General features: G+C 37.9%; 1 protein-coding gene across 10 annotated transcripts in view; it reads right to left on the bottom strand.

The window, feature by feature from the left end:
• ANKS1B (ankyrin repeat and sterile alpha motif domain containing 1B) overlaps positions 1 to 25,634 on the bottom strand; it is a 414,231-nt gene that overhangs the window by 44,525 nt on the left and 344,072 nt on the right. For all 10 annotated transcript variants that reach the window (XR_001921711.2, XR_001921712.2, XR_001921713.2 and 7 more), the window contains 2 exons: positions 6,086 to 6,193; positions 621 to 800 (listed from right to left, as the gene is read on the bottom strand). Coding sequence is in view for 7 of the 10 variants with exons in the window: in XM_018080496.2 (XP_017935985.1) it covers positions 621 to 800; positions 6,086 to 6,193 (288 nt within the window). In the remaining 3 variants the exon portion in view is untranslated. The remainder of the gene's footprint in view (positions 1 to 620; positions 801 to 6,085; positions 6,194 to 25,634) is intronic.

Raw genomic sequence — 25,634 nt, 5'->3', positions numbered from 1 at the left:
AAATATCAGTACTCTTTCAGAGATTGGATGAAAAAAATTTAGAGGTGGAGACTATTTTAGGCTTTCTTTCATGAACAGTTTAACATCCAGTTCAGTCTAGTGCTGTTGTGATGCTCAAATGAGTTTTTGCACCATTAAATCTTTTTTAAACACTCAAGATATATCTCCAGATCACAGTTTTGCAGAATGCTGACCCTCTCCATTAATAAATGCAGCAATCACCACCCTCAAGTCCTCTAAGTTTCTGCCAGGGAACTGACATCACCTTATTTTTATCTAGGCTGCTCAGAAGTTGAGGAATCTGCACCTTCTTACAGGAACAAGAGGCAGAGTCAATGCAGGGGGAAGACTGTATGCTCTGCTGCTCAGAAGCCACCTTCATCTCAGACTCCAGGCACCTAAAGCCCCCCAAAACTCCACCTCTCAGGAGAAATTATACACCAACATGCCAACTTACACTATTTGAAGTACAGAGAGCTGGAACAGACAGCTTGAAAAAATTGTCAACCTTTGTCATTTACAATTCAAACTTCATATAGGACCCACTGCTCTGGTCAGGGTTAGTTCTGTAACCAAATGCAGCAAGGCTCAGCCTTTTAACAGCATTGTTTTAGTCCTACCTGTGCCATCTGCCTCTCCAGCTTTGACCGGGGAATATCATCAAAATAGTTTTCATTTCTTCTTCTCCTTGCATCGCCCTGCATGATAATGTGGGGAACGTCCAGGGAGCCACCAGTAGTGAAAGTGCTTTGGCTAAGTGATGGAGACAACTGAGGAGGAGTGTGGTTACCGCTGGGTTCCTGGACAGAGAAATAAAATGCAGCATAAGAACAGCATATTACTGTCTTCAAACCACACATTTAAAAGTGTATTTGAATGGTTCACACTAAAAAAAATAAGGAACAATTCCTGCAGTAGAGGTTACTGTGGATGAATTTTTGAGATTTGCTACCTAACGTGCTGAGCACATGTGGAAGGAAAAATAATTCACTATTTACACGAACTAGTGGCAATCTTCCTCTCCAAAACCTCCTTGTGTTATATATACTTCCTTCTAGGACTGCTAGAGAGATAAAACAGTGAGTTACTTCTTGTCAAGGCCCAAATAAAGCCATGATTTAGGACTAGCTATTTGTAAGATGAAATACGTTCTCACTACTGAGCAGCCACTCTGAGCAGTGAAAGTGATTTGAAAGTGATTTGAACTCTAGCAACATCTCTTGCTGGAAAAAAAGAAATGCATGTTCATTTACACAGTATAGATACTTTGTTGCAATTTTTATAGGTTTTGCAGAACATCCATTTGAACTCGAAGTACCAGATATCAGACACAAGCTAAGTAACAATTCCTAGAACACATGAAAGCATCAGAGCACAAATATTTTACTGGCCTTTTCTTGTTATCTGTGATGAACCTTGTATCAGTCAGTGTACAAATACCATACTCAATTGATACATAAACTCTATCTAATAAATAGGTAAAGGGGTCCTCCTGATCATCCATTTTACCAGAATCTGCTACCACACCGCTCATTTGTAGCCACCATTCGAATGTTTGGAAACACTTATTCTCATGCACATCACATCACTTGTTCAAACACCAACTACAAACATCAGTGCCCAGCTCTACTGTTCAACACCCTTGGAGGTCCATCAGAAGGAGCAGAGACCTACAGCCTACTGGCCAGACAGTCTGCATCTGTACCATCCCAGTGTGGGCAGTAAAACACTGCCATAGCAACCGAATGGGAAAACGTTCCCCTCTCGTGATGTAGGTTACTGGGCTCAATTTATCTGACACAAGAGATTTCTCTGATAGTAAGTTCTTTGGAGGCAGAATGTACCCAGGAGCATGTTTGCACAGTGCAGACTTTCTCTAAATCACCTGTTGCTGTAATACTCTATTTCAATACTTAGCAACAAGAAGGGACCTGAAAATATTAGAGGAAGCAAAAACCTGCACCAGTGTGCATGGAGGGTAAAAAGTTCTGCCTTTTTATTTAAAGGGAGAATTAAATTGGATGATTCATGCATGATTGGGTTGAAGCAAACCCAGTTCTGAAAACCATGAAGATACTTTATTCGATGCTGTTAAGAAACAAGAGCTGGTGTAAGAAATCAGAGAGTAATAATCTCTTCCAAATGGAAAGGAAAGGGACTCAAGTCATAGTAACACCTGATGTTAACATTTGAAGTGTAGGAGTCTATGTGACATTATTCCTTGCAATCACAGTAATGGATGAGTATTTTTTGTTTTGGCTCTAGTCAACCAACAAGAAAAAATATAGGGAAATATAGTTAAGCAATTTTTAATTACCTTGGATTTTTTTTTTTTAAATTCTCTAGCTTTCCTATGATTTGAGACAAGCACTTGACATTTCCCAGGGCAAAGAAAAGAGTGTTTTCCTCTTAGGAATAGTCTTTTCCCTCCTTCACAAAAATCCACCTACAGTCAGCCCAGTTACAAGCTTCTAAAAAGCTGTAGTCTGCACATGCTCAGGTTTGGTGGAGCATAATCTCTAAAACCTACCCTCTCTGGGCCTGACAAATGGTGCACAGACCTCTGCCCCGAAAATAACCTGAGTACAGGGGCACCAAACAAGATCCTCTTTACTGACTGCTACCTGCTGCTTCAGATAGGTAGGTAACCCCTCTCTGCTCTGAATCACAATTCACACACTATCATTAGACTGATAGGGCTGTCAGTGCATCAAAGAGACAGATGACCATGCAATGAACATGTAGATTCCAGCTCTCATTGAGCTTTTCATATTTTATCAAATTGCATGTAAAGAGGAAGTTCACTCTGAGATCTATATTGGAAGATTGCTGGCAAGGCAATGCAGACAAGAAATACCAAGTCAAGAAATACAAGAATTATCATGCCTTTGCATTCTGGAACAGTATGTAATTATATGATTTTATGCTATTTTCTCACAGTCGTCCTTCACAGCACAGATGGATCCTCAACTGTGCAGCATATTGTCATATACTCAGCACCATGTTATCATTAGTTATTGTGTAGTCAGTATCTTATTCTCACCTTGTTTCATGGCCCATAACCCCTTTCCTAAACTCTATTCACATCCTGCTCTAAAGATAGGATGATTAATACTGTCATATTCATGATGCTCATAACTGCTTTATAAATGTCAATCAATTAATTTTCACCATGCCCCTGTGACTTCTGGCATTTTATAATCACCACTTCTGTGTGGGTGACATGAGCTACACAAAGTTTAAAAAGTATCAGTCACCTCGGATGACCAATTAGAATATTTATTCCTGATTTTCCAAGTGCTCGTATTCCAAAATCCGCTGCTTTGTTGATGTAATTTGTAGTACTGTGTGCTCAGCACTAGCATAAACCAGACTCCAGTCAAATATGCAGAATGTTGGTAACATACAATTAGTGACTGTTTATGAGGCAATTAACTAAATAACTTAACAAGCATTATCCAAGGTTTTTGTGGCAGATGTAAAACTGTATTTTCATAGGTACAGCTATTCCTTTAATCATGAGCCTCTCTCCCATTCTTCCTTCATTCCTCATCCTCACTCCATACCCACCTTCTCATCTCCTTAACAAACCTGCAGACCAAGCATGGACACCCTTGCAGGTGCTACCATGGCCTCAGTACCATGATACTGTTAGTCACCAGGTATTCATACCATGTTTCTACTTGGCTGTGAATGCAAGGATATATGACCTGAAGGGATGTCTGACCATATATTTCACTTTCAAAATCTGTTTCATGCCCACCTGTCAGTCCTGCCAGTCATATAAACCTGGAAAAACAAAGGTTAGGGCTGGAAGGGAGCTTAAGAGATCCTTCCTTAGGCTGCCTGGGAATACCTCATGTCCCACAGATGTTTGCCTAACCAGTTCCCAAAAACTGGAATTCTCTCTGGTGAATTAATTCTTGTGTTATACTGTCATTACTATTATAACACTTTTCCAAATTTTCTGCCTAAATTGATGGTCCTTCACTTTAAATTCCAGCCTCCAGTGCTGACTGGGTGCAGACAGGCTTCCATGAATAATATGGAAACTGCTTCTGTAATTAAAGATTATGATGCACTCGAAGAAGGACAACAAGATTACACAGGTAAACTGAGATCCAGCAATTACTATACTTCTGAATATATAACTTTAAATCAAAATAACTTTTCCTTAGTACACAATTATTGTGAGAATAACAGATTTTGTAGATATTTTTAATGCTTTTTTGCTTTTCCTCAATATTTAACCTTTTCCTTTGAAATATTTTAAAGGTTAATACAAAAACAGTCAAAAAAGATGAAGCATTAGCATTGCTTAAGTTGAGCTTGGGACCTTAAAAGTAGACTCTCTAAATAACAAACTACCTCTCCTACTGATCTAGAGCAGCCTGATCTAGTGGAAAGTGTCCCTGCCCATGGTTAAGAGGGTTGAAACCACATGATCTTTAAGATCCCTTCCAATCCAAACCATTCTATGATTCTAAATAAATCAATCTTCTAGCAGCAGCAGACAGTTTATTTAAATCAGTCTTCAAGCTACAAATTATTGCAGAGTACAAACTAAACACTATGTCTTTCTTTTGTGTAAAATGGCATAGAAGCAGTTGATGGAAAAAACCCTTTATTCCAAATGCATGTCCTCCTCTTTAGGATTCTCTGTGAAGTCTCTAGTACCAAGAGGTGATAAATGACATTTAGCACTGGCCCGCATCAGTAGCTCTAGCTGTGGCGCAGCAGATACTTTTTATCACTTTGACTACAGATGGAGGACATCCAGTTTTCTCTTCAGAATTAACTGAGAATATACAGTCCTGACCAAGAATGTGGGCCGTGGAAACTTTCCCACCCGCTGAAGAGGAATAGATTCTCCAGTTCAGAGTACTGAAGGCATTGAGAAAAAAGTGTGCCTTTCGATATATTCTCTTTCCTTGGAGTGTTTTAACACCTGTCATGCATCAGGAATCATTCACATAATACATAGAAAATAAAGTACAAGAAAAACATTTACATGTATGCGCAATGTGCCTTAAAGTACATTATAGACTTGTCAGACCTTTTTCAATATGGCATTAGGAATAGGTTGAATTAAGGGGTGGGATCTAAAACGCCTGTAAGGGGCATCTGAGAATAAGCAGGGTGAAAATCGGCTGGTCACAGAAATTTTAAATGCACTTGAAAATAAGCCCTCATTCTGTCTTTCTGTATTTTTCTTTACACCAGAAAATTTAACTTGGGAGCACTGACACTCTGACATTTTTAAATTTAATCCTAAATGAGATTTCAGTCAGAAATGCTGCCTCATAAAAATAATCAGATCCAATCAAATGCAAAAGGTGTGACCTAAAATATCAAAATAAAAAGTGTTGCTATGAACTCCCTTGGAGAGAACGCAGTAGGAATTGGTCATCAGACCACAACTTGATAAGAGTAGCAGACAGCAAGTAAGCAAAGGCATTGGATTGGAGAAACTGAGTGAAGGTGGTGTAATGAGAAGAGATTAAATGTGGTCAAGTGTGGAAAAACCCCAGGGACATCGCAACAACATTTCTGAAAGAGGGAATACAAATGAAAATTAAAAACATGATGAAACTTTTGATATACAGAAACATCTTAATGGCATTTATATCAACAATTTCAAGAGGTTCTCCTTAAAGACAGCCTAAAGCATATGTCTGAAAAGTAAGTGCGAGCCTTCAAAGGAAAATGGTAACTCTCCTTCAGCAGTATCGATCAGCTGGGTTGTGCAGGGATTCCTGAGGGCAAATGTAGATGTGCAGCTTGTACACACCTGGTTCTGAGCTAGTTTCCTGAGCAAAGATAAGCTGGTACTTCTAAGATACTATTTATCCTAAGGCAGACATCTGAAACAGGTCAGATGAATCACCCTGTAAAAATGTCAGTTTATCTCTGCTGGCTATATGGGGAGATGTGACTGAGCAGGTCAGCCTAAGATGTCCCTACTGTACACCTCTGAAGTGATGTAAATTGAACCCCACTGAAAGCAGCCATTGTTTTCATGTGAATGTTATGAAATGCTTACTGACTTGTTGAGAAATGCAAACAAATTTTCACGGGGACCTACCCTGAGGGTTATTGACCGAGGTGGTTTCTGAGGAGGATCTTCGTGAAGCCTGTCTCCCAAAGATGCCAGAACGCGCTTCCGGTGGCCAATCAAGCTAATTTTTAAGACCTGAAATAATATCAAAAATATCTCATTAAAAAACACATGGCAATCATTAAATAAAGATCCATTCAGAGTGAAGCCATTTTCTCTTTAAACTTTTTAACAAGTCAGTCCTCTAGACAGGCTGAGCAGACAGAGAGTGTGAGGCAAACAATCAGCAGAGAAAATGAGAGGTGAGATCAAACAGAGAAAAAATGCCATAAAATGAAGGAAGAAACTAGAGCAGGTACAGATGTGGAAGACTGAAAAAACCAGACTGAAAAATGAGTAAAGAGGAGACAAAAATGAAGAGAAGGTAGCAGAGTAGGAAGAAAAAAAAGGAAAGGGGACGAGGAGACTGGAGAAGGGAATGTAGAAGAGCAGGCAAACAGTGAGTGATGAGGATTAAAGTGATTCATCGGATGGATGAGGAAGAGTGAAAGGAATGCTTAGAGGGGGACAGAAGGGAAAAAAGAAATCATACAATGGATAAATGTTATCACTTCTAAATCTATTCATTATGCTTTTCACAGGTAATCTCCAAACATCACATGCAGTTTGCATTATGGTGGAGAATCATCCTTGTGTAAGAGACACAGGATGGACAAACTTTGTCTTGAAGTTTTATTCCTTTATCAGATGCAATGAAAAAAACAAGTTGCACACAAACATGTCCACCAGTGGATATGTTCAAATATCTCATGCTTGTCCAAACTCCAAGAATGCTGCCAAAAAGGTTGTTCCAAATTTTCTGCAACTATTCTCCATCTGTATTTCTCTGTGTCCTGCCACATACAAAACCATCATCACTCTCAGGAAAACAGGGAAAAGAGAAGCAGTGAGTTGAAAACTTTACACATTAGTGGGAAAAAAAAAATCATATTTCAATGCTATTCTTTAATGGTTACAATGGCTGTAGTGTAAAGAGTGTAAAGCAGCCCTAATTGTAGCAGCAAGCCTCTGCTCTGCAAACAGAAGTGTCCTTACGTAACTTCCAGACTGTATATGTGGTTTTATACACCAGAGCTGCCTCCATTCCCTCTCAGAAAACAGTACTTCCCACTATATTTAGGACCACTGTGTGTCAACACTCTTCAGTCGAGAGGAAGTTCTTGCTCAACCTAGAAAAAGTAATAGTCCCCAAAAAAAACCTGAAAATGCTGTATCTTAAGTGAACAACCACTTCAGCTTAAGCAGCAGCACTAAGAGCTACCATTCACAAGAACAAACAAAACCCAAATCCCAGCACCTCGCCTACTACATCTCTTAGATCCAGTATCTCACAACACACTGTCATTTTATTCTAGTATCCATCCCTATGCATCCATTATCCTGTCAATCCATGGGCATGTGAATTTGTCCACATTTCCTCTTTTTGAGGTCTTTGTGCTGTTTGATACTGTTAAACATGAGTATCATCTTGTTTACCCACATCTACAAAGTGATGGGCTATGACATGAAGAAGATGGAGGCCTTCCTCCGAGAGGCAGCTTACAGGGGTGTTGCAGACCCTGCAGCTCAGCAGCAGACCCAAGCTGCAGTCCCACAAACCACCCTGTTATGTGATACTCTTTCAGCCTAAATCTAGAGAAGTACGAGTGAAGCTGAGATAATGCAGCACACACAGAAATGCCTGAGGCATGCAGGAGACTTAGTTATGTATTCAGTTTACATTGAGTGTTAAACAGAAGGGTGCGCAGTTTGTCTCCATATTTAACCATATGAAACACGTGCATGAACTACAGCTGCTTTAAGCATTAGTCAAGTAATGCACTCCAGTGAACTTGCTTCTTTCATAATGCTTCCCCATCAACAAGATCATTTATCCAGAGATTTTTAAGCCAAGCTACAGTTCTTGGGTTGTTTCAAGGTCCTCAGCACTCCGACTGTCTTATTAGCTATATCAAACCACACAAAGCAATTCTCTTTGACTTCACAGAGCTGTTGAAGAACAGGAGAGAAAAGGACATGAGTCATAAGAGATCAGTAGACAGGTCTAAATGGCTAAATTATTTCAAAAACTGTGCTCAGTTTGAAAGTAAAACAGATCTTTAAACACCATATGCACTGCTAAGCTTACTCCACCTTTTGTTTTTCCAATATAATGGTGGTCACCCCAAATCTGAAGTGAGAGGGATTTAATGATGCAACCTACAGAAACATATGGTCCTCAGTCAACAGGCAGCTGCATCACAGTCTCGTCTGGAGCACACAGTCCACTAACTGAAGACAGTTGTATTCTTCTGGAAATGACTCCCTAGCAATTTTCTTACTTGGAAAACCTGTTACTTAACTTACAAATGTAAAACACTGTTTTGTGAAACACTTCTATATTTGAGTTATAAGAGTTTAACAAACATCCTAAAACTCTGGAAACTTGTTCTGTGATGGATTATCTTTGACAGTATTTATCAAAAATGTCCAATATCACAAATTTAGGTCAACAGCGTGGAATGGTACAGCTGCCTAAAGCAATACCTTAGAAATACCCTAATGCTGTGTTTTAGGTAACCATTAAAAGTCATGCACTTACATAGCCCACAAGTCAGCTTCCCATGAATAATTTGTATATACCAGGTAACACTGAACACAGTAACACTGAATAGGGACAGTCAGTACAATACACCTAAGAGCTATGCAGTGAAGCATTTTGTCAAATGGACTGTAGGTTACTTAGTATACAACAAAGAAATGAGTTTTGCAGCGTTGCTGTAGGAATCAGCAACATGGCATGAAACTGTTCAGAGTACCTTAAGGCCATCCATGGCCTGTTATTTCCTTACTGGGACAAAAGAAAAAAAAAAGCATGTACATGACATACTTCTTTCCACACTGACAGCAGGATACCTGAGACAAAAATGATACAACTTAATCTCGTATATTTGATTATATTTGATGCTGTAACACAATTAAAGGAGAACGGGGCAAGTCATTTGTCCAGAGAACTGATAAATGCACACAAATTTAATCTTATTTTTACCTCCATACTCTGCAATGATTAGCATACAAAATGAAATTCCACTAGGAAATGTAAGAAATCCACAAATACAACCAATGTAACACTTTGCATTTAGATTTCTGGCTTAGTTGACAGATGTTTCAAAAAATACGTGTAGCCCAATAACTCCCTGATGACTGTGTATGTGCAGATGCTGGAATTAACAAGTTATTCCATCTAAAAATAAGTATTATTTCTGCAACATTCTTCTGCCTGATCTTTTCTTCTAATTAAATAATAATATCCAATATCCAATACTGTATTTTTATAATTATTCTACCTTTCTTTAAGAGTATTATAAAGATTACAGAAATTCAGGACATCAATTCCTTTTCTTTTGGAAGAATCTGAAACGTTACTGTACGGGCTAAAATTAGTACTATAATAGCACAAGTGGTCTGGACTACATGTGTAACAGCAATTGAATGCCAGGAACACACTATTAAGCACTATTGAACACAAAGCCACAAAGTGCAAAACTAGAGAGTGATAAGAACAGTACTAGTGATTCTCTGGTAGCAGCATCAGACACTTTAAAATTTGAGAAAAAAATGGTAAATGCAAGCCAACAAAGTGGGATCTTCCTATTTCTACAAGTAAATGGCCCAAAACCCTAGCTAAATTAATTTTTCTTAACCATTTTACTGCTGGTCATATTGGAAGAAACTCCAAGGTATCTGGAATTGCAAGTGGAGGATACATTTACTACCTCTTTCCTGCCACAGTGCTGACTCACAGGGTTAATCCTAAAACATGGCAGTGCCCAGAATACCCACCAAGTGAGCCCACACCAGCCAGTACAACTCACCTGATCATCATGACTGATTTAACCAAAAACTTGGAAAAGGACTAGACACACTTGCTGTATAAATTCTCAGCATCAACAACTGTTCCAAACTTTACAAATCCTACCCACAGAACTGCTAGAACACTAATGCAGCATTAACAGTTAAAACAAACACACAAACAAAGTCCATGAAACAATCAAAAAAGGTGAAAAAACCCTATATCCCACATACTGACCAAGATTACATGATTTAATGATCAGCATATTTTGAAAATTAAATATATCCGAATCAGTTGTGATACTTACACTGAAAGAGGAAACATTTAGATTAGATATTTAGAAAAAATTCTTTACTGTGAGGGTGATGAGGCACTGGAACAGGTTGCCCAGAGAAGTTGTGGATGCCCCATCTCTGGAAGTTTTCAAGACTGGGTTGGATGGGGCTTCATGCAACCTGACCTAGCAGACCGTGTCCCTTCCATGGCAGGGGAGTTGGAACTAGATAATCTTCAAGGTCCCTTCCAACACAAACCACTCTATGATTCTATGATATTGAATGCCCAGTGGTTTACCAATACCAGACACAGCCAAATCCAGTGAAACCATGTTAAATTTCTATTGCATTTTTCACATAGGGATACTTTATGCTCTTTCTCATCACATGGGAACAGAGAAGCTCCAAAACATTCTGAAGGTCAGAGGCTTGTTGCAGCTTCTCTGGTGTCCACAACTTCAGGGGAAGCAATTGTTTATTATGCCTATGAAGAGACTTTTAAGAGACTTATGCATATAATAACTATTTCATATCATAAGGATAAGAAATATGCATAATACTACTCTGGAATTAATTACCCAATGGGAAACAATGTCATTTGTCTTGGTGACAGCATTTCACAAAAGCATATGGCTGTCTCATAATTCCCAATTCTATACATTATCATGAGGAACTGACGTTTATTTGGTCACCCACCACTTAAATAAATAAATAATTTAGCTGCAGATTTCCATTTAAGGGTACAGAGAAAGCTAAGGCCAAGAGTCTTCTCCAAGTAAAGTGGTGTTACAATGTTGCTCAGCCATTGCCACCCCAGGTCAGACTGAGGGAAGTAAGAATTCATTATTTTTTGCAGAAGTTCTCAAGACAGACTTTGGCACTACGAAGCCATTTTTGTCATTAAAGTGTTTTCCAAATTTTCATCAGTTTAACAATTGGTTGGGCTGACTGAAAATATCAGGTGCTAGTACTTTTAGCTCCAATAAAGATAAAAAAATTAACTGTAATTTTGTGCTTGTAATCAATAACCATTAATATTTCAGTTGAAAAATATCAATTTAATACTTCATTAATAAAAATAAGTAAAATGCAATGAAACAAGACCTGGCCAAAACTGAGAGCTGGTCACTTTGCCTCCTGAGGATGTGTCTCAGGCTGCACACTGAACTGGTTTTTAAAAACAATTTTTTAATTAAGAGGAAGTTAAATCCACGGCCTTTTAAAAATTAAATCATGCTTCGATCATTTTACAAGCCTCAGATGTAATGACAAATGTTACATATGTGCATTTTTATCACACTAGGCTCCAAACCCCATGAATCAGAAATCCTAAACATCTGTTATACATACAAACACCAAGATTGTTACAATAATGATTACTCTGTTCTAAGAGACAAGTCTAAAAATATTGTTTATGTGAAAAATGGCAAGCACTGAGCAGATCTGTACATTAAGTGAAAACACTCCTGTTTTCACAGGCGTTAAATAGAAAAAATACTGGACAGTTTGAAAGGTGGAATACATTCCCAAGATTGAGTCCTAAAGGATAGACTGTTCCCTCCACTGGGGACTTCCATTTCCATTTGTGTGTTGAGCTAATGACAGGTCCAGTTCCTGGTTTAGATCAGATTTGGAGAAGGTGTGGTCACAGAGACCTGCAGTACTTTTACTCCTTGAGGTCTTCAATGTTAATCGTATAGCACCACGAGAGAGCAATTGCAATACCAATATGTTATCCCACAATATTTTCCAGGACTACTTACACAGCAGATGAATTATAATTAAAGTTACTAGTACTACAACACATTTTGTAATGAGCTAATTATTTATTTATCTATTTTTAATAGGCAATTATCAGCAAAGGACATTAATCTGTACACAAGCATGAAATACACTTTGTACAATGAGAAATAAAAGAACACAAATCTCCATAGAAAATTTTAACACCTCTAAAATGGATCCTTTTTTCTGATTTTGATTCAATTTCATCACAGACTTAATTCCAAGCAAAAGGAAAAAAAACCCAAACATTTAAGCCTATTTAATGAATGGGACATTTGTCTACTAAATAAATAGCTTTTTTTTTTAAGCTTTCTAATAACATACAGTAATGAGTGTTATCATAATATAAGAAAAAGCAAACAGCCATTCAGCACTTAGAGTAAAAATGCAAATTACTCTAGTTCACAATTATAACCAATGCTGTCATGAAAAGGTGAGCTCTGTAATATGGGAATAGTATCAGTTAATTATAAAGATATTAATATATTACAATTGAAAGTAAATTGTTTGCCTCTATATCATAAAATTATATAGTCTGACAAAAATTGCAGTAAAAATAGTGAAAAACCTAAGATGGTGTTAATTCTTTCCAATACTAGAATTTAATGAAAGTCCTTCTGTGTTTCTTTTTTTTTTATTTTAAATCATCAACATCTTTTAGATACACAATGACTGCAGAAAAACTGTCTTCAACATACAGAAAGAAAAGCCAAACACTGGACAGAAGCACCTGTATCAGTGATCAGAACAAATGTTAAGAAATGCTATTCAGAACACACTTATTTCCCTAGAATATTTGCAAATTACCAAAAGTATGCGCAAAGACCTAATTACTTTTGCATTACAGTTACTTCAGTAAAACTGAGTTTTACTTTAGTAAAACTCCTTTTCTGTGTTCTAAAACATTCACATTAAAAGCATCAATTCCACTCTTGAATATCTAGTTCAAGCCAGATCTATGCACAGAGGCTACCTATAGCTTCATTCAGGATGTGCTATCTCAGAATCACAGAAATCATTTAAGTTGGAAAGATCACTGAGTCCAACCATAAAACTAAAACTAGACCATGTCCCTAAATGCCACATCTACACATCTTTTAAATACCTCCAGGAATAGTGACCCCACCACTTCCCTGGGTTGCCTATTCCAATCTTGACAATCCCCTTGGTGAAGAAATTTTTTCTAATATCCAAACTAAACCTCGCCTGGCACAACTTGAGGCCATTTCCTCTCATCCTGTCACGTGTAACTTGGGAGAAGAGATCAACCCTCACCTGGCTACAACCTCCTTTCAGGTAGTTTTAGAGAGTGAGGAGGTCTCCCCTGAGCCTCCTCTACTCCAGCATATAAAACCCTAACTCCCTCAGGTTCTCCTCATCAGACTTGTGCTCCAGAACCTTCACCAGGTTTGTGCCCTTCTCTGGACATGCTCCAGCATGCTATGGAGCAGTTCATACAGGACATCACATACAGCAATCCAAAGTCCACCTATTCCCGATAACAGTATATATTTCAGAGTTATAAACTTGATAATGCAATATTGTTCTATTGCTAACATGAATATTTACCTACTTTTTAAGAGGAAGAGTTGTAAAAGTATCATAATTACAAAAACGTGGGAAGTATTTGTAGGCTTTGATACAGGAACCATCACTGGTAATAATAATAATCTACCAGTATGAACTGACAGCATGATGCCTAAGGCCATCCCATCCCAATTCACTGCCAAAATACAGGTGAATTGTCCTGTAAGTCTCATGGCATGGAACTGCTTCCTTAGAAGAAAGATCTGCAGAAATAAATACCAGGGTGTGGTCCAACAGGAGGGGTGCTGGGCTGCAGAGTAGGAGCAGCTGCAGAGCAACCTCACAAGGATCTCACTCCAGCAATCACAACCACCTTAAAAACAAACCTGGGAGGGAGGCAGGGAGCAGTTCTCCATATGGCCAGCTCCTCATCTCCTTTCTTCCTTGACCCCAGAGATGCTAACACTGGTACAAGTAAATGGGTAGGAAAGTACAACCAAGGATAGGGGAAAGAGGGAGGGGTGGAAATTTCATTTCAACAGCTGCTTGTGCTTACAGAGGTGCAAGCCAAACACAAAATGCGTCCACCACAGTGAATCTGCAGTTTCTTTCACAATGGATCACCCAAAAGAAGAGGGCAGCTAGCATAAAAAAATAAATCTGTAAAGAACCCTAAAGCAAACACTTTAACAGAAACCATGGTCTATGAGCCTATATTTTTAAGTATTCAGCAGTCACTAAATTTAGTTTTCTAGTTTGTCTGTCAGGTGTCTGCCATTTTCTCCTTGCAGACTGGAATGAATCTGTCAGAGAAGGGGTAACCATTCAATGAAAAATGTTTTTCTTATCATAACTGCTCCTGTCTTACCAGTAATCAGTGTAAATTCACTCTACTGCAAAGTGGCTGCTTAGGCTTGGCCATACCAGTCTTTGACAGTATTTGGCACACTGGAGGAAAACACATATTGTGATGTGCTGGTAATAGGCAGCATTGACTCTATCTTTGGGTACCAGGTATTATGCTGTCCAGGGATGTCACCACTATCAAGATCCTAATTTCATTAATTTACAGGAAATATGCACCTACATCTCTGATGTGATGTAAAGAGGGTCCTCAATTATCGCTCTACCTGCACTGCAGTAACAGGCAGCTGTTACTTATTTCATCACTTTCCTTTCAGAAAGGACACTCCCTAAAAGAATAAACTTTGAATGACAGATAACCTCCGTATAGGTTATGATTTATACAACTTTAGCATAAAAATAATAAATAAAAGATCCTCCATCAAATTATTTTTCCAGTTGTTTTATGCTATAATGGTTTGTAAACTTTTCTCATTAAACAATTATTGAATTAAATACCAGTCCCTCTCCCCAGGTTTCACACTCCTCTCCACCTTCATCAATCTCATCCTTTAACACAAAACAGAAGAAGCTGCTACATACACAAAAGCTACCAATTCATCTCAACTCCAGCTATAGTAATCTATTGTTTTCTTTCAGGTAGTCTGACTGATCAGCAAACTTTAAATAAATTAAGAACAATTTTGACTAATCCACATTCAGTTTGGATTGTGATGTTGCCTGTCAGATTCTGAACCCCAAATCTTGTACATTTTCCAAATACATGATATGGCTTCAAAAAAAACTATTAATTCTTCCTTATATCCTTACTTCGTTTATATCCTTAATGCTGTCACAATGGTATCAATGCTACTACTATCTTTAAAGAAGGCAACGACCACCACGGCAGAGGAGACTCATACATCACAGGCAGCGCAGGCATCATCCTGTACTTTGACTCTTAATCTGTGAGGAGGAAGCACCGTGGGTGGGAAAGAACAGGCTCTATAAGCACAGCAGGATGGCTGGATTAACTCTGCCAGGGGCAGCAAGGGGATAGCAAAAGCATTTCTCAAAATATCTTTTTCTTTTATGCCTTGAGGTAAGAGCAGGAAAGAACACCATCAAAAAGTGGGGTTACAAAAGGATACAAATAAAGTGGCAAAAATATTCATCCGTCAATAGCTTAAGTGAGTTCTTCCCATGTGGTTCTGAGAAACACGACAAATTCGAACAGAAAAGATTATTGTCTGCATGATTTGAGATAAATTGAAACCACAAGGCTATTCAGATCATACATATCTTCTTATGCAGCTTCCTTCATTAAACATTCAACATTAGTCTGGCTTAAGGAAGAAACATTTTTGTACATAACCAAATTAGAACAAAGCAAGCTGTACTGAAGAGTTCTCTCCAAACAGGAGGCTGATTTTGTACTACAGTTAAAAAAAAAATAAAATAAACTGAACTTCATATTAGCAGTGAAAACCAGCAAAGCTTTGGTCATCTCAAACTTTTTGTCCATAAAGTTATTTTATAAATTAAAAAGAATATAGATGTGTGTATCTTTTTAAATTCCACAGTTTGGGCAGATCCATTATTAATGAAGCATTCTGGTAAAACCCAGCAGTGAATGGGTTGTCATGGGAAAGGCTTTCTTGCTATAAATTCTATTTGAATTTTTTCAGTGAGAAGACTGCACAGGACTGACTCTACATATAGGGTAGTGCAGCATGTTTTCTTCACCTCCACTCTTTCTCCTTTTTATTTCAATCTAATCAAAAGTTCCTGAAAAAATCCTCCTCTTCAAAGGGAGGATAAATTTCATCTCCACAGCTCAGGTTTTGCTTTTCTTTACCTTAAGCCCATTCAACACATGCAATAAAGTCAAAAGGAAAGACAGGTCCAAGGATTCCAGTCCCCCCTTTTCCCATCAGCAGCAGAACACCAGCAAGTCCTTATTTTGCAAAAATGTTACATGAGGGGATCTTTGGACCTGCATGAAACCAAAATGACTTAGTAGACCTGTGGGTTCAGCTAACAGCAATACCATGTTGCAAGAAGTCAGAGGCCCTAAATCACATCTATAATTGTTCCCAAACCACTCTAAATGTTTTCATGAATCTCCCCAATCTCTAGTCATGCCTTTTTATAATTCTAAATATTGTGATTTAGCAAATGTCTCAGCAGTGCTAGCTTACCTTAGTAATGCTAGCTTAACAGTTGGACTCGACCATTTGAGAGGTCTTTTCCTACCTAAATGATTCTGTGACTATAAATATCCTTAACCCAATGATTAACCATTCTGATTCTTGAATTATGTTTTCTGTTAATATTTAACCGAAATTGTCACTTGTCTGTCTCTTATTCTGTCCTCATTGATTTATGAAAATAATTCATCATTATAAACAATTTTACTACCTTTTGTAAGTCATTTATCATAACATACATGCAATTTTGCAAAACTCTTCTAACCAAGAAATTTATCTTCTGCTCCTAATTTGTTTTAAGTGGACATAAAGAATCCAGTGTATATGCACATTATCCCAGTTGAAACATAAAGGGAACCACACTAGGGGACAGAAATCTACAAGTTTTTATACACACTCCTTTTGCTACTATGCACAACATTCATATATCACTGTCCTTTTTTTGTGTTCTGTTGTTGACTGATATTCAATCAAATATCCAGTAGCTCTACTCTTCCTGCCCATATTATTCCCCCCGTACTGCTGTTCAGTGATATACTCAGAGCTCATTATATTCTCTCATGTGATCTGTACTTTCAAAATAAATCACTTTCACATTTCTTCAATTAAAACTTATATAACTGACTCAGCCCATTTATGCATTACAAAGATCATACTCTATTTTAATCCTATTTTACAAATGTTACTATAACATTAAATAATCACCCTTCAGATCAGAAATAATGCCATGAAAATGCACATTTGTTTGGAATGACAAGTTTTGCTAGAGCAAAAAAGACATTAGTTTATATGTATATTTATATCTCTTAATTTATAGTGTTAGGTATAATAGCCAGAGGCATTATTGTGAAAGCAAATAAGTTTCTATATCATCTAGTCACAAATGTGCACTACAGCACAGATCACATTAACTCACTATAAGAAATCCTGTCATGAACTTTTTATGCCAAATCACCACATGAACTATGATTAATAATGAATCAGAAGAGTAAATTTATATGAATACCAAGCAAAGAGAAAAAAACCTCTTATTATGGACAATTAGATGATAATGTAACCTACGTATGTGCTATGTTTTCTAATACAAGGTATTTTCACATGACTGACTTAGACTTAAAATGCATTTCTGAGTTGTACTAGAGAATTAAATACACTTTTAGCTTTTCAAATTAGTAAGCCTAAATTTAGTCACTGCTAATTAACTATAGTTTTAGAAACTCTACTATTCAAGCATACATCTCATTTATGCAGGTTTTTTAATTTTTCCTGTATTTGTGACCCAGATCTGGATCCAAAAACTGTAAGCCTTTTCTAATTTTAAGAATCCTGACATTTAAACTTGTTTCTATTGTAATATGAACCTTTGAATCATAAAATATTTACATTTATGTGTTGTGTCCCTATTTTCTTCTCAGATTTCTCACAGATACTCAACCACATAAGTAAACCAAATTTCTGAACAGAATTGTAAGCAAATGACTGTCTTAAATTTAATATATGCTTTTGAAACATTATGTTTCTGTACCACAAATAACATTTCTTCATTTTCAGGAACTCATTCTGTGGTTCACTCCAAATTTGGTCCAGTGATCCTTTATGAATGAACACCGATTGCAAGGAATTTACCAAGCACTGATGTTCCCAGTGAGCCCCCAGGAGCTGGGTGCCCTCCCTGGCTGTGAGCCCAGAGGACAGAACCAGCAAAAGAGTGGTGCAGCCAGGCTTTTCCTATCAAAGTGTGGCATGGATGGACTGGGAAAAATTCTCCAGATTCTTCACCCTTGAAGATTTAGAATTATACATAAAGTTAACAAAACATTTTAAAATCATAGAATTAGAATCTGCTGAGTTGGAAGGGTCCCATCAGGATCACTGAGTCCAGCTCCTGGCCCTGTGCAGAAAACCCCAAGATCCACACCATTTGCCTGAGAGTGTTGTCCAAACACTTCTTGAACTGTCAGGCTTGGTGCTGTGACCACTTACCCGGGGAGACTGTTCCAGTGCCCAACCACCCTCTGGGTGAAAAGAAAACACTGAATGTACTGGCTCTTCAGAACTGCTCGGGATACGAAAATCCATACTGTGGAGGGAGCAGAGCACAGTGCACTCGGTAGCACCCTGAAATTTCTAGACAACAGCTCTCTGCCAGTAGAGCTTTCTGGAGACTGACACAGAAGCTCCAGTTCAAAACCGAGATGCTGGTAGGCTGTGGGATGGAGGAGTTTGAAGCATAGTGGAATGCTTCAACACACAGATTTTCCCACCACCACCTTGGTATGCCCTTCCTGCTTAGAGCTGCTTCCCAGACATCCCACAGCTCCAGTGTGGCAAACAAGTGCTGCTCAGGGTCATGCTGAATTCATTGCTCCATGCTTCATCTCTGGAACACACAGTCATTAACAAATAACTTCACATAGAACTGGAACTACAGAACATTGCAATCTACATTTGTTTTACAGACCAATGGGAAGTAAGACCTTGTACAGGCCAGGGATGCCTCCACATCTGTGCTCAGGGAAAGCAAATAAATGACAAAATCCCATGTGCAAATCATAAATTAAAAGATGGCGAGAGACACTATGAGCCATAACTAAGTGCAAACTGTACAAGGAACTATATCTGTTGAGAACTTAAAATACAAATGTTAAGTTTTGTTAACCTGCTTCTTAACTGCAGATACAACCAACGTAAGCTCCTGAAAGAATAAAATGAAATGGGAATTTGGAACCTATGAGAGATAAAACGAGTTCCAGAAATTTTAAGAGGACGAATAACATGGGAGAAGAATAGGAAGACCAGAAAATGGGTCATTATAATAATCAGATGAGAAATAGCTAACGGAAGGATAACATTTTACAATGAAATTAAAAGGCAAGTATTTGAAGGACATCAATAGATGACATCACAAGGTTTTTTGATAACTAGAGTAGATAATTTTATCTGTCTCTTCTGGCTGTTCGGATAACTTTCCTGTTTTCTTCTTTACAAATTCAACTTCCTTCTCTCTCCTCTGTCAACCTTCTCCCTCTCTCTCTTCACATCTTATTTTCAGCTCAACTGACCCCAAATTCCTTTTCCCTTGCAGCTTTGCTCTAGGTCCCCTTCATTTCTTTACCACCCATCACCCACCACCCAGATCAGCAATCTCATCTGCACTTGCAACCACATTCCCACCTCATCCAGATGACCACTGCAGAGGTGACAGGGAAAAATGACAGCAAAAGAATGGGCAAAAACTGCTGACCAATGAATAAGGCAAAAAGCCCAGAGAAAAATGGAAAGGAAGCAGTTGGATTAATAATAAAATCAGATTTGATTTAATGGCATCTGCTCTCCTCCATAAGCAGTGAAATAACCATGCAGTAAACATTTTTAATGTATGTTCAACGTCTATTACATATGTTATTTATGGGATAACCACTCAAGGTTGCAGAAAAAGACCGCCTTTCTTCAGCAATCTCTGTCCTTGTTTTGCACCTCTAGGATACCGTTGAAATGAAGAGAACAAACACCCACATTCATTTCTATTCTCTCATGGTCTGTGCAGTCTTCTGTACAAGTGGTGCTGCTGGGAGCACTGCAACCAGCTCCCATCACCAGCTGCGACCTAGGATGACTTAGTATACTACCACACATAGTACGATTGTTTAATTCTTTATCGAGGTAACACATATAGAGAACGCAGCGTTTCACCAATAGGAAGCATTTTTCAGAATGGCTGGCTATTAAATATAATTTTGAAGAAAGAACTGATTTTATGAACACAGGCTCCTGGTATAGATTATAATTTTTTTAAAAATTGTGCATCTAATTTTTAGCTATTTAAAATCTGGTGAAATCCTTTCCCTAGGATACATTTTCTGACTGTCTACACCAAAAATTATTACTGTGTCATGATACAAGAAATACTTAGAAAATACCAAAATTTACTCCTGTATGTTACTGTTGTATCGTTTTGCTAATGACTTTCATAAGACCTCAGGAATTGGCATATATGTTAAAATCATCTAGGGTCAGCTTTAGCAATTTACAAGCTTCAGTTGTTCAAAATAATTTCATATTTTTAAGAAAATATGGCATGTGTTTGTATCAGCAAGTTTCATCCGTCATTATCCATCTCCCTCCTACACCTTTCTAGTATAAAAACCCCTTCTGCTTGCTGACAGAATACTAATTTGGCTTCATTTAAATGCTAAAGCAGCATAGTCCAGCTATCTCATTTAAAATATGTGTAAAGCTGTGAAACAATTGACAAGCACAATGAAGAGTGTCTACTGTAAGATCTGCATGCAATTATTTTTCAATAGGCACTAAAATTCCAAAAGCTTACACTAGCTATCATTTTTTTCCACACATATCTCTTAAAATCAGAGAAAGGAAAAGGGTAGTATTTACCTCACAGCTCACCACTTCATACCACTTGTTAAGAATAAAGACTAGGTGATGTATACTCAGAAAATATATATATATATATATATTTGTGTGTGTATTTCTCTTTGTACAGTCACTCGTTCTTTTAACTTCAATCACATTTTCATTCTGTGTGTGCAAAAAGAAAATGTGCATTAACAAAGCCTGCATAAAAAATAAATCGAGGGCAGGAGGAATTTCCATATATGAAGAATACAAAACCTCTAAATACAGAGTGCTCTATGGACAAGACCTGGGCTGGTATCCCTCAGTGGTGCTTTCCACTGACCTGCATTGACAAATCTCTCAGACCACCCTCCTCATAAAGGCATAGTTTTAAGGCATAAAATGGAAAGTATAATGAATCTTGCATTGGCATGATTCATTGAGTTGATTACAAATACTTGCTGAGCAACTACGCGGAACTGTGTATGTGGGGTTGAAATAAATACACCCACCTTTATGTAAAAATGTGTGATGTCTTTTACCATCTCTGCACACACACATGTGACTAAAAAGCAGGAAAGAGAAATGTGCAAAGGACCCCTCATACTACTGCAGCAGGGTAGTATCAGACATATGCCTGAGAAACAGACCACCAAACCCTAGATTTGGTTACCATTGATCTGCTCCAGGTAACAGCAAACTAGAAGCTAAGCCTCATATTTCTGGGGTACGCAAGTGAACAATTATTTATTCAGATGTGCTCACAGAGGCTCACACAGTCTATTTTAAGTTCAAAATCAAGGCAGCTTCCCTCTGCTCTAAGCAAAAATGCAGACACAAGTTACTGTGCTAAAATGTTCCTCACAACAGCAGAGAAGGTATGTGGACACGTGAGACAGCAAAACCTGCTAAACTTTACAACTGAGATTAAGATGAGAAGAAACCATCTCTCCTCTCTAAACTCTCTAATTCCTGAAAGGTTAAAAAAACCTGCAGAGATTTATCAGCAGAAGAGTCACTAGTAAAAATAATTTGTTTCAGAGGGTAAACATAATTTTCATTGTGCAAATTGCAAGAAGACAAGAACTGTCGCTGGACGCATCTATATCTCTAGATAAAATCATCTCATTTACAGTTCAGTATTTTAAAGAAATGAAAATGTGGAAGACCTGATCATAGTTCTAAACCTGCTTTGAGCAACAAGACTAATGCAGGATTGAGTTAAGGAGCTGACCCATATACTGAAAAATAGGATCTAAAATTAAATGGGAAAACGTACATCATTATTTTAGCTCAAAGTTGCACAGCTAAATCTCCGTGCAGCAAACTGAAAAGTTATCTATACACTGCAGATTATTATGCACTCAGTGAACACACGTTTAAATCATTTTTGCTATGTTAGTGGCATTGAATTTTTCATGCATTTTAGAGTTAGATAAATGGTTAGGAAAATAATTCAATAGGTCAGGCATTTCATTAACTTAAATATTAACAACAAAATCCTCCAAGCAGAATCAAAATACCTTTTTTTTTATTTATTTATTTTGCCCTTGCAGGGGACCTAAGGACTTTTTCCAGGCCAGGAGAACACTGAAAAGCCTCCCCAGCTTGCTGTAAGTACCAGGGTGTTAGACATTTGGGGCTGCACAGCCTACATTCCCTGTAGAAACTGCTTGTGTTTAGTTCTTAGCTAAGACACACTTTATCTTCTGTCTAGATTTACACTTATGTTCTTGGTCAAAGGCAACCTGTTCCCAAAGGAAACTTTGCTTTGCAAAAAATTCTGACTGTACACTGAATATTAACACTATTTAAGAACTTAACTAAGTACACATACACTAGAACTTCGATAGAATCTACAATATTTCCCACAAGTTTATAAATTACCTGTTTGCAATGATCTAATGCCAGCAAAAGAGTCTCTTTCAAACACAACTTAATGGTAACAAGGATGAGAACCTGGTTTTCTTGATGTCAGTGTCAAAATACCATTGATTGCAATGAAGACAGTGTCTCAGTTGGACATGCTGTATTCCAACAAAACAGGAATAACACTGCATTGCAGAACTGAAAAGGATGGGTACAGTTAAAATGAAATGCTAGAATGAAAGCTGACTGTGTAAAAATAGTATTTTCTTATTCAGCAGACCTACCCTACAAATGTATTCAATCTCATAGCTGCTTATACTCACAGCTAGAAAAAAATCCCCTAGGATTACTTTTTATTTCCATTTCAGAGATGGCACAGTTATGGTGAGAGTAAGCAGATCCTGTTCATATTGTCTCTCACTCTTGTGGTTTCATCACGACTCTCAATAAAGTCTATCTTCCCCCCAAACCCACAAACTTTTGAATCTCAGCTTTTGTTAGGAAGACAAATGCAGAAGTCCCATGACTACACAGAGAGTTTTGAATTACCATATAGGAGGGGGAAACAAAAAACCCCACATCTTAATTATACTATCATATTTGAAGTTGTAAAGTTGACTTGCTTTTCATTCTGCAGATAATCGCTGATTAAAGGACAACTGAACTTCTAAATTCTACACACAGGAACAGTCTGCCCAAGCTGGAGCAGCCCTACTGTAAATACCACCTGCAGAATCCTTTTTACTATATAAGGACAAGAAAGAAGCCTTTCAGACACCAAATCAGGCTTGCAGGCAACATGCATACTGTAGTTAGGACAAACCTTTTATTTCCAAACTTGACAATTTTCTCCTTGTGGTTTTTCAGACAAAATGAACAGGGCACTTTGTTATCCTTCAGTAAACCTTCAGATTTCACAACACTGGGTTGAGAAAGGTTCTAACTTTCACTTAGTTAAAAGGAATTTATAATCTCTCAGGGATGCAAAGAAAAGCTTGGACACAACCCAAGTGTAATCAAACTACACAGACCCAAGAAGACATGCAAAAATGAATGAGAGAAGTTGTATGGCAGTATTTCTCCCTGACTCTGCTCTGTAAAGGGCTCTGTTGAGACTTAGGTGTAAAAGGACACTGCTGCTAGTGCTAATTCTCTTCCCAACCCACTGATTTGGCTTGTAAAACTGAGGCAGATCTGAGACAAGCTGCGGGCAAACTGCAGTTTTGATGTGTCCCTCCTTCCTCTACAGGAACTTCATCCAGGTTATTGGTGGTAAGAAAGAGCCACAGATCAGCTCATCCCAGTCACAATATTAGTGATATGCTAGTATAAGATGCAGATGATAGCAACTTTTACTAATAGCTCTCTTGATCCTATATTGTCAACTCTCAACCTTTCCAGACTGCTTTGTTAACACCCATGTTTTACTACAGTAGAAGCCTGCAAGGAGCTAAAGCATCTCGTCCCAAGAAGAATGATACCCATGGTGGAATGAAGACAACTGGATGTATCCCATTCGGTAAGATTTGTCCTTGCATCTCAGGCATCCAGGACTTTTATCACTGCATGGCAAAGTATAAGAGAAGACACAGACCAGCAAGATGAAATGAAAAAGGGCAGTAAACTGAACATCAAATGAGTTTGGAACTGGAGAGCAGGGAGCAAAGTACACGTGCTCAGACATGGCCTCCTGCTTCACTAGACAAATAAGAATAGGGTAGAGCAATGTGATTTAAGAAAAATATATAACACAGTAACTTTTATTTCACAGCATGCTAAAAAATGATTAAAGAAATGTGAAGAAGAAGAAAAGACTTGCTCTTTGAGCTTTACTTTCAAATACAGCAATATAACACAGAACCATTCCGATATGTGACTGTATGCATCACTTCTATGTCTATTATCCAGCTTCTTAGAAAAATTAAATCCAAACCTACATTTTATCTTATAACAGCAGCACAGGTTTTGTAGAGTGAGAGCTTATGAATGGTAAAACATGAATTTAGCACAGTGAAAACACAGCTCAAGCTCAGGGGTCTATTCTCACTGCTTTTATACACTTCTAGTATTCCGGATGGTTACGTAGAAGCATTAGGAGCAGAATAGACTCCTGTGAAATGAGCTCACAAATTAAATTAAGAGAGAGAGAGAAAGAGAGAGAGAGAGAGTGCAATGAATAACTGAATCCCCTGAGCCAGAAGAATGCCATGCTGAAGTGTCACAGAAGGATACACAACATGTGCTTCTCTGCACCTACTTTTCGGTGGACCCGTGTAATTTATTAACCTGACAGCAATGCCATACATACCCACAGGCTGTTCCTAACCTCCCCCTGCCCATCAGCATGCTTCCACAGAGAACTGCCAAGGAGACTGACACAATGAAAATGCAGTGGTTTGGCTGCTTTTCAACTTCTTTATACCCTGGAGACACAAGGATTACTTATTATTAGCAATTAAGAAATTTAATCCACTATCTTACATTGCCTGTGATCAAGCTTACTGTACTCTAGTGAGTCTTATCACAGTACAAACATCAGGTTATAAGCCTATTTTTTAACGCATTGACTTTAATTTTATATAGAGTCAGCCCTCCCTGTTGCAACGTAGTCACTTCATTCTGTATTGCTGATAGAGTGCAGCTCTTGAGTCACTGAATAATGCCAGTGTATGTTTCTATCAGCGCAGAAGGGAAAAAATACTAACTTGATTTTTCTTTCCTATTTTCTTTTCAACAAATGCAAACCTGAAGCACATGTGGATTAACTGATAAACTTAAGGTTGAAGGTACAACTTGGCATACTAATAGGAACGAAAACCACA

This window comes from Manacus vitellinus, unplaced genomic scaffold (genome assembly GCF_001715985.3).
Source record: "Manacus vitellinus isolate BGI_N305 unplaced genomic scaffold, ASM171598v3 scaffold_5_pilon, whole genome shotgun sequence".
Classification (NCBI taxonomy): domain Eukaryota; kingdom Metazoa; phylum Chordata; class Aves; order Passeriformes; family Pipridae; genus Manacus; species Manacus vitellinus.
This window is presented reverse-complemented; position numbering and strand designations above follow the sequence as displayed.